General features: G+C 48.5%; 1 protein-coding gene across 1 annotated transcript; it reads right to left on the bottom strand.

Moving 5' to 3' along the window:
• Nucleotides 1–16: 16 nt before the first annotated feature.
• dis3l (DIS3 like exosome 3'-5' exoribonuclease) lies at nucleotides 17–11,720 on the bottom strand. Its single transcript, XM_079287946.1, has 16 exons — nucleotides 11,613–11,720; nucleotides 9,487–9,622; nucleotides 7,736–7,903; nucleotides 6,953–7,031; nucleotides 6,691–6,870; nucleotides 6,301–6,470; nucleotides 6,050–6,211; nucleotides 5,651–5,901; nucleotides 5,058–5,150; nucleotides 4,135–4,423; nucleotides 3,170–3,405; nucleotides 2,834–2,988; nucleotides 2,430–2,602; nucleotides 2,198–2,343; nucleotides 1,567–1,738; nucleotides 17–547 (listed from the first exon to the last, which is right to left on the bottom strand). Exons 2-16 carry the CDS (start codon nucleotides 9,574–9,576, stop codon nucleotides 221–223), a joined length of 2,691 nt encoding a protein of 896 aa, XP_079144072.1. The 5' UTR covers nucleotides 9,577–9,622; nucleotides 11,613–11,720; the 3' UTR covers nucleotides 17–220.
• Nucleotides 11,721–13,484: the final 1,764 nt, after the last annotated feature.

The raw sequence follows: 13,484 nt of genomic DNA, 5'->3' as shown, positions 1-13,484 counted from the left end.
TATGTTCTTTATTTATGCAATAATCAGAGTCTGTGGACCAACATGATAAACTCCTCTAATAACAAATTCACACTTTGCATTGTTGAACATTTGTCTAAATGATGAGTATGCGGATGATAAAATCTTCCATCATGATTCACTCAACGCTGAAGAAAGGTATGAAAGAGTTCTGATTCTGTGTTCGTGTTTCCAGTCGTCTATTTAAAAACTTTACGCCGCTTCACGCCGTCGTCGCAGCGACCCGTGAAGCGGCCTCCGGGTCCATCAGAGCCAGCTCCCGGACCTCCTCCAGGAGGGAGTACAGATTGGGAGTCTTGCTCTGGCTGAACTCTCTCTCCTCTCTGGAGAGTTTGGGCCGCCGGGCCGCCTTCTCCTGGGCCTGCTGGGTCGCCTCCTCGGCCAGACGCACCACCTCCTGGACCAGCCGGCTGCGGCCCTGCGAGCTCGGCCGCCGGGGTTCTGCGGCGCCGCGGTGCGGCTCGTTGCTGACGACCTCCAGGTTCAGAGCGTCCGCGTGGCAATGCAGCGAGCGCACCGAGATACGCACCTGTGGAGGAGGACTCGCACGTCACCGCACGGCCGGTTAAACTAACAAACATGTCGACATCGGTGAGGACTCAAGGATTCAGGGATGGATGATGACGCTCAAGTTAATATCGCAATATTTGTAAGAATATTCATCACAACAAATGATACTTCTAATTATGAAAACCAGTTGCAGGGCTGTGGAGCGATGCCTTAAAGACCGGGTCTCTTGTTTGCACAGGCGACGATGCAACACGCTGATGCAGCAAAGCGCCTGCAAAGGTGGAGAAGAAGAAGAAGAAGGAGCAGGAGATGATGAAGGAGGAGGAGGAGGAGGAGGAGGAGGAGGAGGAGAAGAAGAAGAAGAAGAAGAAGAAGCAGAAGAAGCAGCAGGAGAAAAAGAAGAAGAAGCAGGAGGAGAAGAAGAAGAAGAAGCAGGAGGAGAAGAAGAAGAAGCAGGAGGAGAAGAAAAAGAAGAAGCAGAAGAAGAATAAGCAGCAGGAGGAGAAGAAGCAGGAGGAGAAAAAGAAGCAGGAGGAGGAGAAGGAGGAGAAGGAGAAGAAGAAGCAGGAGAATGCCAGCGATGACCTCTCTAAACCCTCAGACTCCCTGTAAGTCTGTGAGGGTTTAGTTCTGTCTGTCAGACCCTCCAGTGTTTGAGTCCTTTGTCAGCATGTTTCTGTTCGTCCACATTTCTGCAGATTTTGCCCAAGAGAATTACCCACAATTCATAGCAAAACAAGGTAAACAAAGGGGACATCACATGTTGGTGTTCAGCCTGGTGTATCACATTTACACAAAGAATTAGGGTTTGAATATGGAACCAAAAAACATGAAATCAGAGGAATGGAAGCAGAAACTTTATTCATCAAACATTTTACTTTGTTATTTAAGTTCTTTGCCAAAAACGAGAAAATAGATTGTTTGACAAATAACTTCCATCTTGTGAGGAAAGAGCCCGGAAGACGTTCAAATACAAACTAACAAATAAACACCCACGATATACACGTAAACATAAACAAATGAATAAACGCGACTCACAGTGATGTGGTCGAACAGTCTGAAGGTGGAGGTGCCGCAGCTGGACGTGGTGCTGATGTGGTCAGAGTGTCGCCGCACGGAGCCGCTCTGCCACTCACAGCAGCCGCCCTGACCGACCCCCACCACCTCACCCTCTCGATTCCTCATGTACACCGGCCCTTTAACACCGTACCTAGGGGGGGGGGGGGGGGGGGAGAGAGGGGGGGGGGAGAGAGAGAGGGAGAGGAGAGAGGGAGGGGAGAGAGAGGGAGAGGGGGGGAGAGAGGAGAGGGGGGGAGAGAGGAGAGGGGGGGAGAGAGAGGAGAGGGGAGAGAGAGGAGAGAGAGGGAGAGGAGAGAGAGGGGGGAGAGAGAGGGGGAGGAGGGGAGAGAGAGGGAGGGAGAGAGAGAGGGAGGGAGAGAGAGAGAGAGAGGGAGAGGGGGGGAGAGAGAGAGGAGGAGAGAGAGAGAGAGAGCGAGAGAGAGAGAGAGAGCGAGAGAGAGAGAGAGAGCGAGAGACGTCATGGTTGCAGCTCTGTTGTGAGACGGACTCACACGTTGTTTTCATGTAATTCAATCTTCGTCCTTTGAACATTTGAACATAGAATTGACTGACACTTGGTTTGACAATGAAAAGCTGAAAGTATTCGTACTCGGGGACAAACACCAACACGCCGTTGTCTCGGATGGAGTAGATGACGGCGTCGGCCACACAGCGCCGGTCCGACTGAGGGTCTCTGTCTTTGAAGTAGAGACACTGAAACAGCTCCGTGGACGACTTCTGGGCCTGCTGGGCCGCCTGAGGACGCCACACAGAGGCGGAGCGGTCAGAGGAGATTCTTCACGTACATTGACAGAAGTGAACCACAAAAGCACAGCACCGACCCGGTTCTTGTTGTTGATATGATGAGCCGCTTCCTCCAGCTCTTTGTTACCGGCCACTGCTCTGTCCAACCCGCGGTCCACGGCGAGCGCCGCGGCGAGGAGGCGGTGCACCACGATGTCGGCATAGCGGCGGATGGGCGAGGTGAAGTGAGTGTAGCGGTCCAGAGCCAGTCCTAAAACAAAGAAAGCAACGTCAGCACAGTTCACCAGAAAACATGTTCATCTTCTTTGAAGTCTAAAAATCAGAGACGCTCAGATGACGTTTTTCCTTCCCGATACCGACGTCCAAGTATCGGCCGACACCGAGATCCGATAACACCGCAGCACGTTATCTCACGCCACCTCCGTCAGCATTCGTTGTTGAGACAATACAAAGCGGAGGATGTTGTAAAGACATTGCGTACCGTAGTGGTAGAACTGGTCCTGAGACTGGAGACCAGTGGAGAAGTACACAGCCTGTGACATGGCAGTAGTGGCCATGATCCTCAGCAGCCTGTTCACCAGCGGGTCCTGTGGGTCCACAGCTCGATCCAGAGAGTCCGCTAGAGCCTTGTTGGTCCTGGAGGAACAGAACCACCCGTTAGAATACGACAGTCAGACATTATTGCTCAGTTCCCTTTCATTCTTCATCTGTGAAAACAAAGGTTTCTCGTGAGGATCAGGTGGTGTTTGTTGTTGTAATGCTCATGTTCTGTACAACAAACATGTGAAGACACACACAGCTTCATAAAATCAGTCACCCGGTATCGATGGCGAATCCCCGGGCGGCGGCGCTGTCCACCAGCTGGCTGAAGAACTCCTGCCGTGGCGGCGGGTGCCGCCTCAGCAGGGCCTGGTGAGGGAAGGCCTCCTGGATCTTGCGCGCCACCCAGTGGTTGGCGTAGATCATGCACTCGGCCACGGTCTCGTGGACCTCCAGCGGCTGACGGGGGACCAGGGCTGTGATGTTCCTCTCCTCGTCCAGCTGGGCTCGCACCTGAGGAGGGATTTCAAAAATACACTCAGGACTTTTATGTCGCGTAGAAAATAGTCCCCAACAAATGCACCATTTCCACGACAGCTGTTTTAGGAATTTACGGAGCCTTTTTTCTCAACATGAAACAATAAATTTGTGACCGATTTTAAAAGATGTACGAGCTGAGCTGAGAGTAGCGAAGCGGGAACACATTCAGAGACAAACAGTAATGGTTTTGGTGTCTTATCCTGAAAGACAATTTATTTATTTTTATATATTAATTTGTATATGATTATAGATTATTCATTTTTATTATTTTTTATCCAAAAAAAAAGAAGAAATTCTTTTTTTTATATATATATAAAAACAAATGTTCTTTTTTTTTTAAATCACACGAGTCTCAGACTGCAGCGTATTAAAGCCGTTATAAGTGAAACGATGGATACTACGGAGACGGGGACAGAGATGAACTTGAACTTGAATTTTCTGAGATTAAAGCGATTCATCAAAGGAACCACGTCGTTACAGCGACATCATGCACAGCGCATCGTCTTTATTTATATACGTATTAAAGATCACGTGGAACGGACATGAACAAGAAAACATTTACTGGAAATCATCAGAGTGGACTATTAACCATACGTTACTTCATGAAAGAATGAAAGCAGTTATTACAAAGGATGACACCAGCTTGAGAAAGAAGACTTCTTTATTCTGAAGAAGCAAGAAGGACAAAGGAAGCAGTCCTACCTCCACCCCTTCCAGCTCCAGCGCTCCTCCTCGGTCCCTCTGCGCCCGGAGGTGTCTGGCTACACGAGTCAGCGTCTCCAGACTCCGGGTGAGCCGAGTCAGCTCGGCGTCCCTCTCCTCCGACCCGAGCCCGTCCAGCTCCGGCACCTCGGCCGGCTCCCCGTCGAGGAGCGCCTGGGCCAGCTCGTAGTGGAGCTGGTAGGAGGAGCGGATCAGCGTGCGACCGTACCACACCTTGTCCACGGCGAGGGTTTGTGCGTCGAGCTCCCACATCACGCTCATGGCGTACCTGGAGAGTGGACGCGACTGCACATCAGTGTCACGCTACAAGGGTTTTATTTCTCGTGGTACGAAACTTAGATTGTAGTCCCAATTTGATACATCGGAAAGAAAACAACTATGTCACATATAAGGGCGGAGGATGAGTTCAGGAGCCTCGCAGCCAGAAAGAAGCAGATCTGAAGTCCGGTGCTTCGGCAGCTGATACTTCTGCATCTCTTTGGTTTCGTCTTTTAAATACTGTCAGCTCTTCGCAGGCACCTCTTGTCACCAATATCTGTGATGCTCAATGATGTTCTGGTTGTAATCCCCCGCTGGAGAGCCCTCCTGTCCTGAACATGTCATGTTTGGATGTTTTCTTTTGCTCCTCTGTTAAACGTTTACAAGAACATCGGAGGTTTTCTGAGCTTTCTTCACCAGGATGGAGTGCGAGGACCACGTCAGGTTGTCTGTGATGTCGTTATCTTGCTCCTCCTCAGCTCGTCATGTAGACGGATGTGTGCGTCTTCGCCTCCTCTTGTTTTGTGAAATCATCGATCGGCTGCTTGTTGCTCCTGATGAGCAGCAGGTTGTTCTCTGAGCTCTGACAGGTTGTTGCTTCCGCTCATTAAGGAAACAGAAGGTAGAAAGAGTGGCTCACTGACCTGTCGACCCCCCCCAGCAGAGAGCAGAGGTCTGCACTGAGGACAGCAGGCAGCATGTCGTAGCGCCGGTCGGCCAGGTAGTACGTCGTAGACCTTCAGAGACACAGAGGAGGAAGAAGAGGAGTCTTCTTCACTTTGCCACATGGATGATTGCAATCAACTGCAAACAGGAAACACTTTGTGTGCGTTTGCTCTGTAATGTCATTTGTGATCAGACCTTGAGATGAAGCCGCTGGCTTTGAATTCATTTTCTTTTCAATTTCATTTATTTGTTATTTTTGTTTCATTTCTTATATTCTGTAAACTTTTATAGTTTTTATTCTGTGTTTACCTGTTAATCAACAGAATGAAAGTTCTTTGTAGTAACTTTGATTGACAGAGAGAAGTAATCTCACACACACACACACACACACACACACACACACACACACACACACACACACACACACACACACACACACACACACACACACACACACACACACACACACACACACACACACACACACACACACACACACACACACACACACACACACACACACACACACGGTTTAAATCTCGTCGGCCCCGTTGCTTCCAGCTGAACTCACCTGGTCCGTGCCTCCAGGTCGGTGAGCGAGCCCTCGGGGACGAAGTGGGCGACGTCTGCGATGTGGACCCCGAGCTCCAGCAGCTTCCCGCCGGCGAGGCCGCGCACCGACAGCGCGTCGTCCACGTCCTCGCAGCCCCGCGGGTCGATGCTGAACACCAGGTGACTCCGCCTCAGGTCCCGCCGCTCCGCCGCCTCGGCCGCATCCACCGCCCACGGCCTCTCGGGCGAGTTCACCGGCATCTCCCTCAGCTGAGGACGGACAGTCATTTACTTCTCTCAGCAGGACGCGCTGCACTAAATGAAATGAGCAACGCGAACGAGAGAGGAGAGAAAAGCGCGATAAGCTTGACAAACGACGGACGCGTGAGATTAAGATCACAGACGAGCTCCAGCTCACCTGTGCGTCGGAGAAGGGGGGCACGTGGATGCAGTTCTCTACGAGGATGGTCTGGACCTCCGTCTCCAGCTCTCCAGCCCGACCCAGCACGCGCACGCTGTGGCCGTTGGGATAGAGCGACGTGCTTTCCCAGGAATCAATGCGCACCACCACTCTGTGGTCCTGGGGGGGGGGGGTAATAAAGAGATCCGATCTTATATCAGCCGAACCAGTTTCCTGATCTGAGTGAAGAACACATGGAGGGACCAGACCTGCAGGGCGTCGGCCTGCTGGGTGCTGATGCGGATCTTGGGGATGCGGTGGTCCCAGGGGACGACCAGGATGCGCTGGGAGTTCCTGCTCTGGGGCTGAGGTCCTTCTCTGGGGGGGAAAGTGACCACGTAGTCCCTCCAGTTCCTCTGCAGGATCCCCACAACGCGGCCTGAGGGTTTTGGTACAGAAAGACAGAATTGATTGTGTTTCAGTGTCAAAATTCTACTTTTTTTCCAGAGGTTTGCCTTAAAATCATCTTGGTGTATGATTATGCTCTGAACAGTATTCGAGGTCCTCTTATAGTCCCTCAGAGGTTTCGATGGTTTCCATGCAGTGAATAGAAGCGGGCCTCTGAGCTGGATGATTCTCTTGCTGTTTCGTGAGCTCACCTGTCGGCATGGGTTTCCCGTCGCCGTCCTCGCCGCTCTTCTCCTCGCCCCGACCCTCAGTCAGAGCCGTGTCCTTCCCTCTCCACTCGCTCCTCGGCAGCAGCTCCACCGCGACCACGTCGCCGTGCACGGCCCGGTTGCGGTTCTTAGCGCTGCACACCAACACGCCCCAACTCAGATCTGCAGAGAGAAGAAGAGAGTCAACGCCAGCGGATATCAAAGAGCGACGGACGAGCCGAGTTCTGCTGCTGCAGCGCTGCACCTGAGTTCTTGTTGGAGAAACCCTCGGCCGTGATGGAGGCTTCGCTGTGCGCCCGGTGCTTGCTGATATTCAGAGTGCCCTGAAGAAAAGGAAAGAAAGACGAGATTCATCTTGATGTGAGGAACATTAATTGTCGAGTTGGATTCACCAGATTGTCCTCGATCAGCTCCGCTGCTCTCGAGCTGACAACTCTTTCCTTTGCTGCCTCCTCAACCCCGAACACGTACTTCTACCACATCAAGTTTCATGTTTCTCTTTCACATTGGAGGCTACCAGGCAGTAACATCTGTTCTGCTTCACGTGTTAAAGCTGCATTCTCTCTAGTGTCCACCAGGGGGCGACTCCTCTGGTTGTATAGAAGTCTATAGAAAATGACTCTACTCCTCTCTTGATTTATTACCTCAGTAAACATTGTAAACATGAGTTTATGTCTCAATCTCTAGTTTCAAGTCTTCTTCAATACAGCATGATGTTCATTTAGTACATTATGGTCCATTTAGAGTCACACAGACCATAAAGCAGGGGATGCTTTAGGGCGGGGCTACACGCTGATTGACAGGTCTCTACCAGAGACGTATACGACGTCAGTCCTAATATGGTCACTTCCTGTTTATTGTTTGTAAAAAGAAAAAGAAAAAACATCTGCAAACTTGGGCTTCATAACATCAGTCCACAAGTTTTTACTTTTTCTAGACATTTCAAGAAGCCTTTTGTTCATCAGAACAGCGATTGTAAAGAGAGACCCGCTCAACATAAAACCACGTCGGTGGACTTGTTCTGTACCTGAATGTACCGCCCAGACTTGATTCCAGCCTCCAGGACCTCGGCGGGCAGATGTTCGGCGTACTCTCTCTCCGTGGCCTCGCTCTCCTTCTCGTGCAGCGCCTGGGAGATGGAGCTGTACAGCTCATGTGCTGCCTGCAGCTCCGGCCAGAAGTTTTCCAAAAAATCCTGTCAAATCCAGAGACGCATGAGTGTTCTGAACCAGTCTCAGTGTAGTCCTGATCCTCTATGAACCAGTCTCAGTGTAGTCCTGGTCCTCTACAGACCTCCATCAGTACAGAGACCATCAGAGAGAAGATGGTCTGTTTCTATAGAGTTGTTCTTGATGCTCGTCATCGGAGCCACCGGGTCGGATTCTGGTGAAACCAGATGAACTCATGCAGGTTCACCAGAACCTCCTTCAGCTCAGACTCCAGCAGAGACCGGCCCACCGTGGACAGACCCAGATCCTCCAACAGAGACCGGTCCACCGTGGACAGACCCAGATCCTCCAGCAGAGACCGGTCCACCGTGGACAGACCCAGATCCTCCAGCAGAGACCGGTCCACTGTGGACAGACCCAGATCCTCCAGCAGAGACCGGCCCACTGTGGACAGACCCAGGTCCTCCAGCAGAGACCGGTCCACCGTGGACAGACCCAGATCCTCCAGCAGAGACCGGTCCACCGTGGACAGACCCAGATCCTCCAGCAGAGACCGGTCCACTGTGGACAGACCCAGATCCTCCAGCAGAGACCGGTCCACTGTGGACAGACCCAGGTCCTCCAGCAGAGACCGGTCCACCGTGGACAGACCCAGATCCTCCAGCAGAGACCGGTCCACCGTGGACAGACCCAGATCCTCCAGCAGAGACCGGACCACTGTCTGTTTCTCAGAATAACCGCTTTCTCGTGCGTTAGAACGACTGTACATTTTGTCGTCTTGTTTCCTTTATGACATAAATTCTGTGATGTCTTCGTGAACTAAAGCATTTATTCTGAGTTTTCTGTTTTCTGTTTTTCACTTTAACTTCTCATTACGATCGGATGTTGATTGCACGAATAAACAGCTGTGGAATAATGACACCACTGTGTCACGCCAACACTCGTCATAACGTTTAATCTCCACTGATGATCAAATCTTCATCAGCGCACGGTTTCAACTCCTCAACTTCTTCAGACAAAATAAAAGCGCACGAAAAATTGAATTAAAAAAAAAATCTACAATCCTCCTCGAGGTGAAACCTCAAATTGAAAGTGTTTTTAAAAAAACAGTAAAAACATGTTTTTTTTGGCTCTGAACTCAACAATTACAGCTTTCAGATGTAATGTTGTTTGAGGGCGTCCACATCACTGCTGTGAGAGGAGCAGAATGAATGTTAATCAAATAAAGTTCATGTTTTAAATCACGGAAACATCGTTCTCACTCCTAGAAAACCTGTAGACACACCTGCATGTCTTCTTTTGTTGCATTGATTTGTTGTTTAGGAGCCTCCTGTGTTCACCGTTTGTATTGTCACTACAAGCACTAAACACATGCAGCTGGTCTTCGTGCACAAATGTCTGTTACAGTTCTAATCGTAATAGTCGCTGTGACGTCCATATCTAATAAACCAGACCAAGAAAGTGAAGGACTCCTCGTCCTCTTTAGAGCACTGCAGCGCTACAACGTCACGAGTAACAGCCTCCAGGTGAAGCTGAACGCCGGCGCTCTGACCTCACACGTCTCATTGTCCAAATCCTCGGTGGACGACGTCGCTGGGACGTCCCGTACCTTGATGGAGATGACGTAGACTCCGGAGTGGAGGCTGCTGTACTGAGCCACGGCCTCCTGGTCCTCCGTGATCATCACCACGTCCCTCATACCGGCCAGGTGGTTGTAGTACCACACTGCTGCAGAGTACACACACCTACACACACACACACACACACACACCAGATTTCAGCTCCAGCTTTAACAAAAGTCTTTAAAAGTGAAACTAAGAAGTTTGGGGACGACATAACGCGTAACACAGGTGGACCACGTCACCGAGAGCCACGTAATTACATCTTTATCGTCACAAAGATCTGGGTGGTAAGCAGAACTTCTCCTGCGTCTGATTATCGCTTCCTTCTGTATCGCAGCTTCCTCGTTGGCTGTTTAATCTCTGCAGCAGACGACTAATTGATCTGCAGATGCATTGATAATAATTATGCAAATGATGTGCTTGCAATACAGTCACACACGTATGAGTAGAAGTAGAGAGAACTCCAACATGTTCGTTGTTATTTATGCCATAGATTATATATTTAAGTTAAGTTGAATTTATTTGATAATTCATTTTACAAAAATTGGCAAACAATGGAATCTATATATTAAATAAAATGGAAGCTCCACATGTTGTAAATAATACGCTATTCACATTTTTACAACCTCTCCTCTCTCCTCTCTCTTCTCTCTCTCCTCCCTCCTCCCTCCTCTCTCCTCCCTCTTCTCTCCTCTCTCCTCCCTCCTCTCCTCTCTCTTCTCTCCTCTCTCTCCTCCCTCCCCTCTTCTCTCTCCTCCCTCCTCTCTCCTCTCTCCTCTCCTCCCCCCTCCTCCCCCCTCCTCCCTCCTCCCTCCGCCCTCCTCTCTGTGTTCACTTCCTGTAGTTCAGTCAGAGTGTCTCCTCCTTGTTGTCACATGACTGTTGGTCTCAGATGAATCAATCATGACTTGATAGTTTCACTGAGGCGCTCACACTTTAATGTTTCTACAGAACCTGGTTAAAATAAACGGTTTATTTGTGACGATGTTTTTAATTAAGACGTGTAGAACTAAATGTTTTTGATGAAATATCACAATTTTAAGCTTCGTTTCGGTTGCATTTTCTGACGTTAGTCACACATGATGTGTTCAAGGACCCTCGGAAAGATAAACAGACAGAGTATCAAATAATTACTCAAGTCCATATTTTATTTGCTTATAGTACCCGTCTTCTTCCTGAATGGAAATAAAAAATGGTGAAATTGCCCCTAAAGCCTCCTGGACAAATCTTTGATTGACAGCTTAGCCAGGAGGCGGGCCCTAGGGGCCGTGTGGTTCAGCACCGCCAGCTTCTTCAAGTTGAACCAAAGTTGAAGTGAATTCAGGGTTTATACATCACTGAACTTTCATCTAAAAGCTGCTGAAGGAGCCAGAGGAGCAGAAGCATCACGACTATTTCAGAAGCTAAACTTCAGAAATAGTTCAAAACGTTCTTTCGTGACTTCCTGGAGTCTCCGGTGGTCGCGCTCCAGTAAGAAACTGTCTCAGTGAAATATTGTAGGTTTCACCATGTTTAGAAAATGTTTGTTTGTTTGTTTGTTGTGGTCCTGGCTGCTAGCGTTAGCAATATGGCTACATTAGCTAATGCTAGTAACATGGCTAATAGTAGCTAACACTAGCAGCCACAAACAAGGGTTCAAGGCTTACTGTTGTCATTATGCAACAACAAAATGCACTTGGAGCCAATTTGTTACACAAGAAAGAAAACATGACATCTTTTGTTCTTCTGAACACTCATTTCTTCTTGTATGCAGACAGAAATAAAACTAAATTCAATCTACAGTTCAGTCTTTTTTGGATGTTTACATAATTGACAGGACGAAGCGATAGAGTTACTCTTTAATGGTGCAATCTGCTGGTTTAGAACCAGCTGCTCGTAGTTGCGGTCCAACATCAAGTGAAACGTGGTTCAGTTCAGTGTGTGAATCAACATTGAAACACGTATCAGACTGGATTATCTGCACATACCCAACATCAAAGGACACAAACAGGGACAGCAGCGCGTCTCCCTGATGAGCTTCTTCTTCTCTCTCTGAACTCTGAACTACAGTCATATGAAGCACACCATCGCGCTTCATTACAGTCCTTGCGTCTGTAAGGCGTCGACCACTGACCTGGTCTGCCACTTGTCCTGGCGCTCCCCTTTCTCTCGTGGACAGTAGGAATACTCTTGAAACTCATTGGCGAACAGCACACAGTCATGTCGAGGGTCTTTGAGCAGCTTTCGCAGACGGTTGTATTGCCTGCACGGACACACACACGCACACACACACACACACACACACACACACCATGAGGTCTAAATCATAGAGAGAATTGCAACATTTAAAAGGAATAGTTTGACATTTTGGGTAATACACATATTGACTTTCTTGTCTCTTTGCAGCTGGTTTGTAGTCGTTTTGTGTCTCTTTGTTGTATTTCTGTTTCTTTGCAGTCATTGTGTGTCTCTACCTGGTTGATTCATCTCTTTTTTGTTTCCAGTTCCAATGCTAAGCTAAGCTAAGCTAAGCAGCTGCTAGTAATAGTTCATATTTACCAAAAGGAGAGTGGTGTCCATCTCCTCATCTAACTATTCCTTTAACGTAGCATGTCTCAAGAATGAACCTTTCTGACACACACACACCCCCCCCTCCCATCCTTCTCTACTTGCTAGTAGAACAATAAGCCGGTGCTGCCGACCACCTGAGGAAGGAAGCCTCCGTTCAGAGACGTGCACCTGCTCAGCGTGTGGGTGCGAGCGTACCTGCGGCCTTTGCTGTGCTGCACGGCCTGGCAGGCGGTCTGGGTGAAGACGACGCCCTGCAGCTCTCTGAACTCCAGGATCTCCAGATAGTCCACCACCACCCCGACGTCAGGGACCACGTAGTGGGTCAAGTCTCCCGGCAGCACTTTGCCTTCTGGTCGGGATGTAAGCAGATCATCTTCTCACTGATTCACTTCAACACAAGTCCAGATGCTCACGGTCAACAGAGTTCACCTGTTTTTGAGGTGTAGCTGAGCTGATGCCACAAACCTTTTATTATTTGCACCGGTTCTGATCTAAAGTGTCAACGTTTATCGAAGGAGGTAATCACTGCTCTGTCTCTGCGGCTCCTACAGCTCGTGACATGGAAGAAGATTGTGAGAAGCTCTGAAGAGAGTCCATGCAGGACACACATGTTTGTGTAGATCGTCTCGGATTAACATCCGTCACCACATGAGCCGAGTTCCAGATCACTGATGTAAGATGCTGTTACTTTTAGCGCTGCAGCTGCCTTACAAAGTACGCACTGAACCGGGACGAACTACTTCCTACCTCTGAGGTGTACTACAGTATAAAGTACAACATGTACCTCTGAGGTGTACTACAGTATAAAGTACAACATGTACCTCTGAGATGTACTACAGTATAAAGTACAACATGTACCTCTGAGATGTAGTACAGTAAAAAGTACAATATGTACCTCTGAGATGTACTACAGTATAAAGTACAACATGTACCTCTGAGATGTACTACAGTATAAAGTACAATATGTACCTCTGAGATGTAGTACAGTATAAAGTACAACATGTACCTCTGAGATGTAGTACAGTATAAAGTACAATATGTACCTCTGAGATGTAGTACAGTATAAAGTACAACATGTACCTCTGAGATGTAGTACAGTATAAAGTACAACATGTACCTCTGAGATGTAGTACAGTAAAAAGTACAATATGTACCTCTGAGATGTACTACAGTATAAAGTACAACATGTACCTCTGAGATGTAGTACAGTATAAAGTACAATATGTACCTCTGAGATGTAGTACAGTATAAAGTACAACATGTACCTCTGAGATGTAGTACAGTATAAAGTACAATATGTACCTCTGAGATGTAGTACAGTATAAAGTACAATATGTACCTCTGAGATGTAGTACAGTATAAAGTACAATATGTACCTCTGAGATGTAGTACAGTATAAAGTACAATATGTACCTCTGAGATGTACTACAGTATA

This window comes from Melanostigma gelatinosum (assembly GCF_949748355.1).
Source record: "Melanostigma gelatinosum genome assembly, chromosome: 2".
NCBI lineage: Eukaryota > Metazoa > Chordata > Actinopteri > Perciformes > Zoarcidae > Melanostigma > Melanostigma gelatinosum.
Note: the sequence above shows the minus strand (reverse complement) of the source record. Positions and strands in the feature narration are given on the sequence as shown.

What these genes read in the sequence shown, in the direction of transcription:
- dis3l (XM_079287946.1), bottom strand. Translation starts at nt 9,576, where the DNA reads ATGAGGGACGTGGTGATGATCACGGAGGACCAGGAGGCCGTGGCTCAG. An exon ending in TGGAGCTGGAAGGGGTGGAG is followed by an intron (nt 3,406 to 4,134) that starts GTAGGACTGCTT and finishes ATCCCTCCTCAG; the next exon opens with GTGCGAGCCCAGCTGGACGA. An exon ending in GACTGTTCGACCACATCACT is followed by an intron (nt 548 to 1,566) that starts GTGAGTCGCGTT and finishes CCTCCTCCACAG; the next exon opens with GTGCGTATCTCGGTGCGCTC.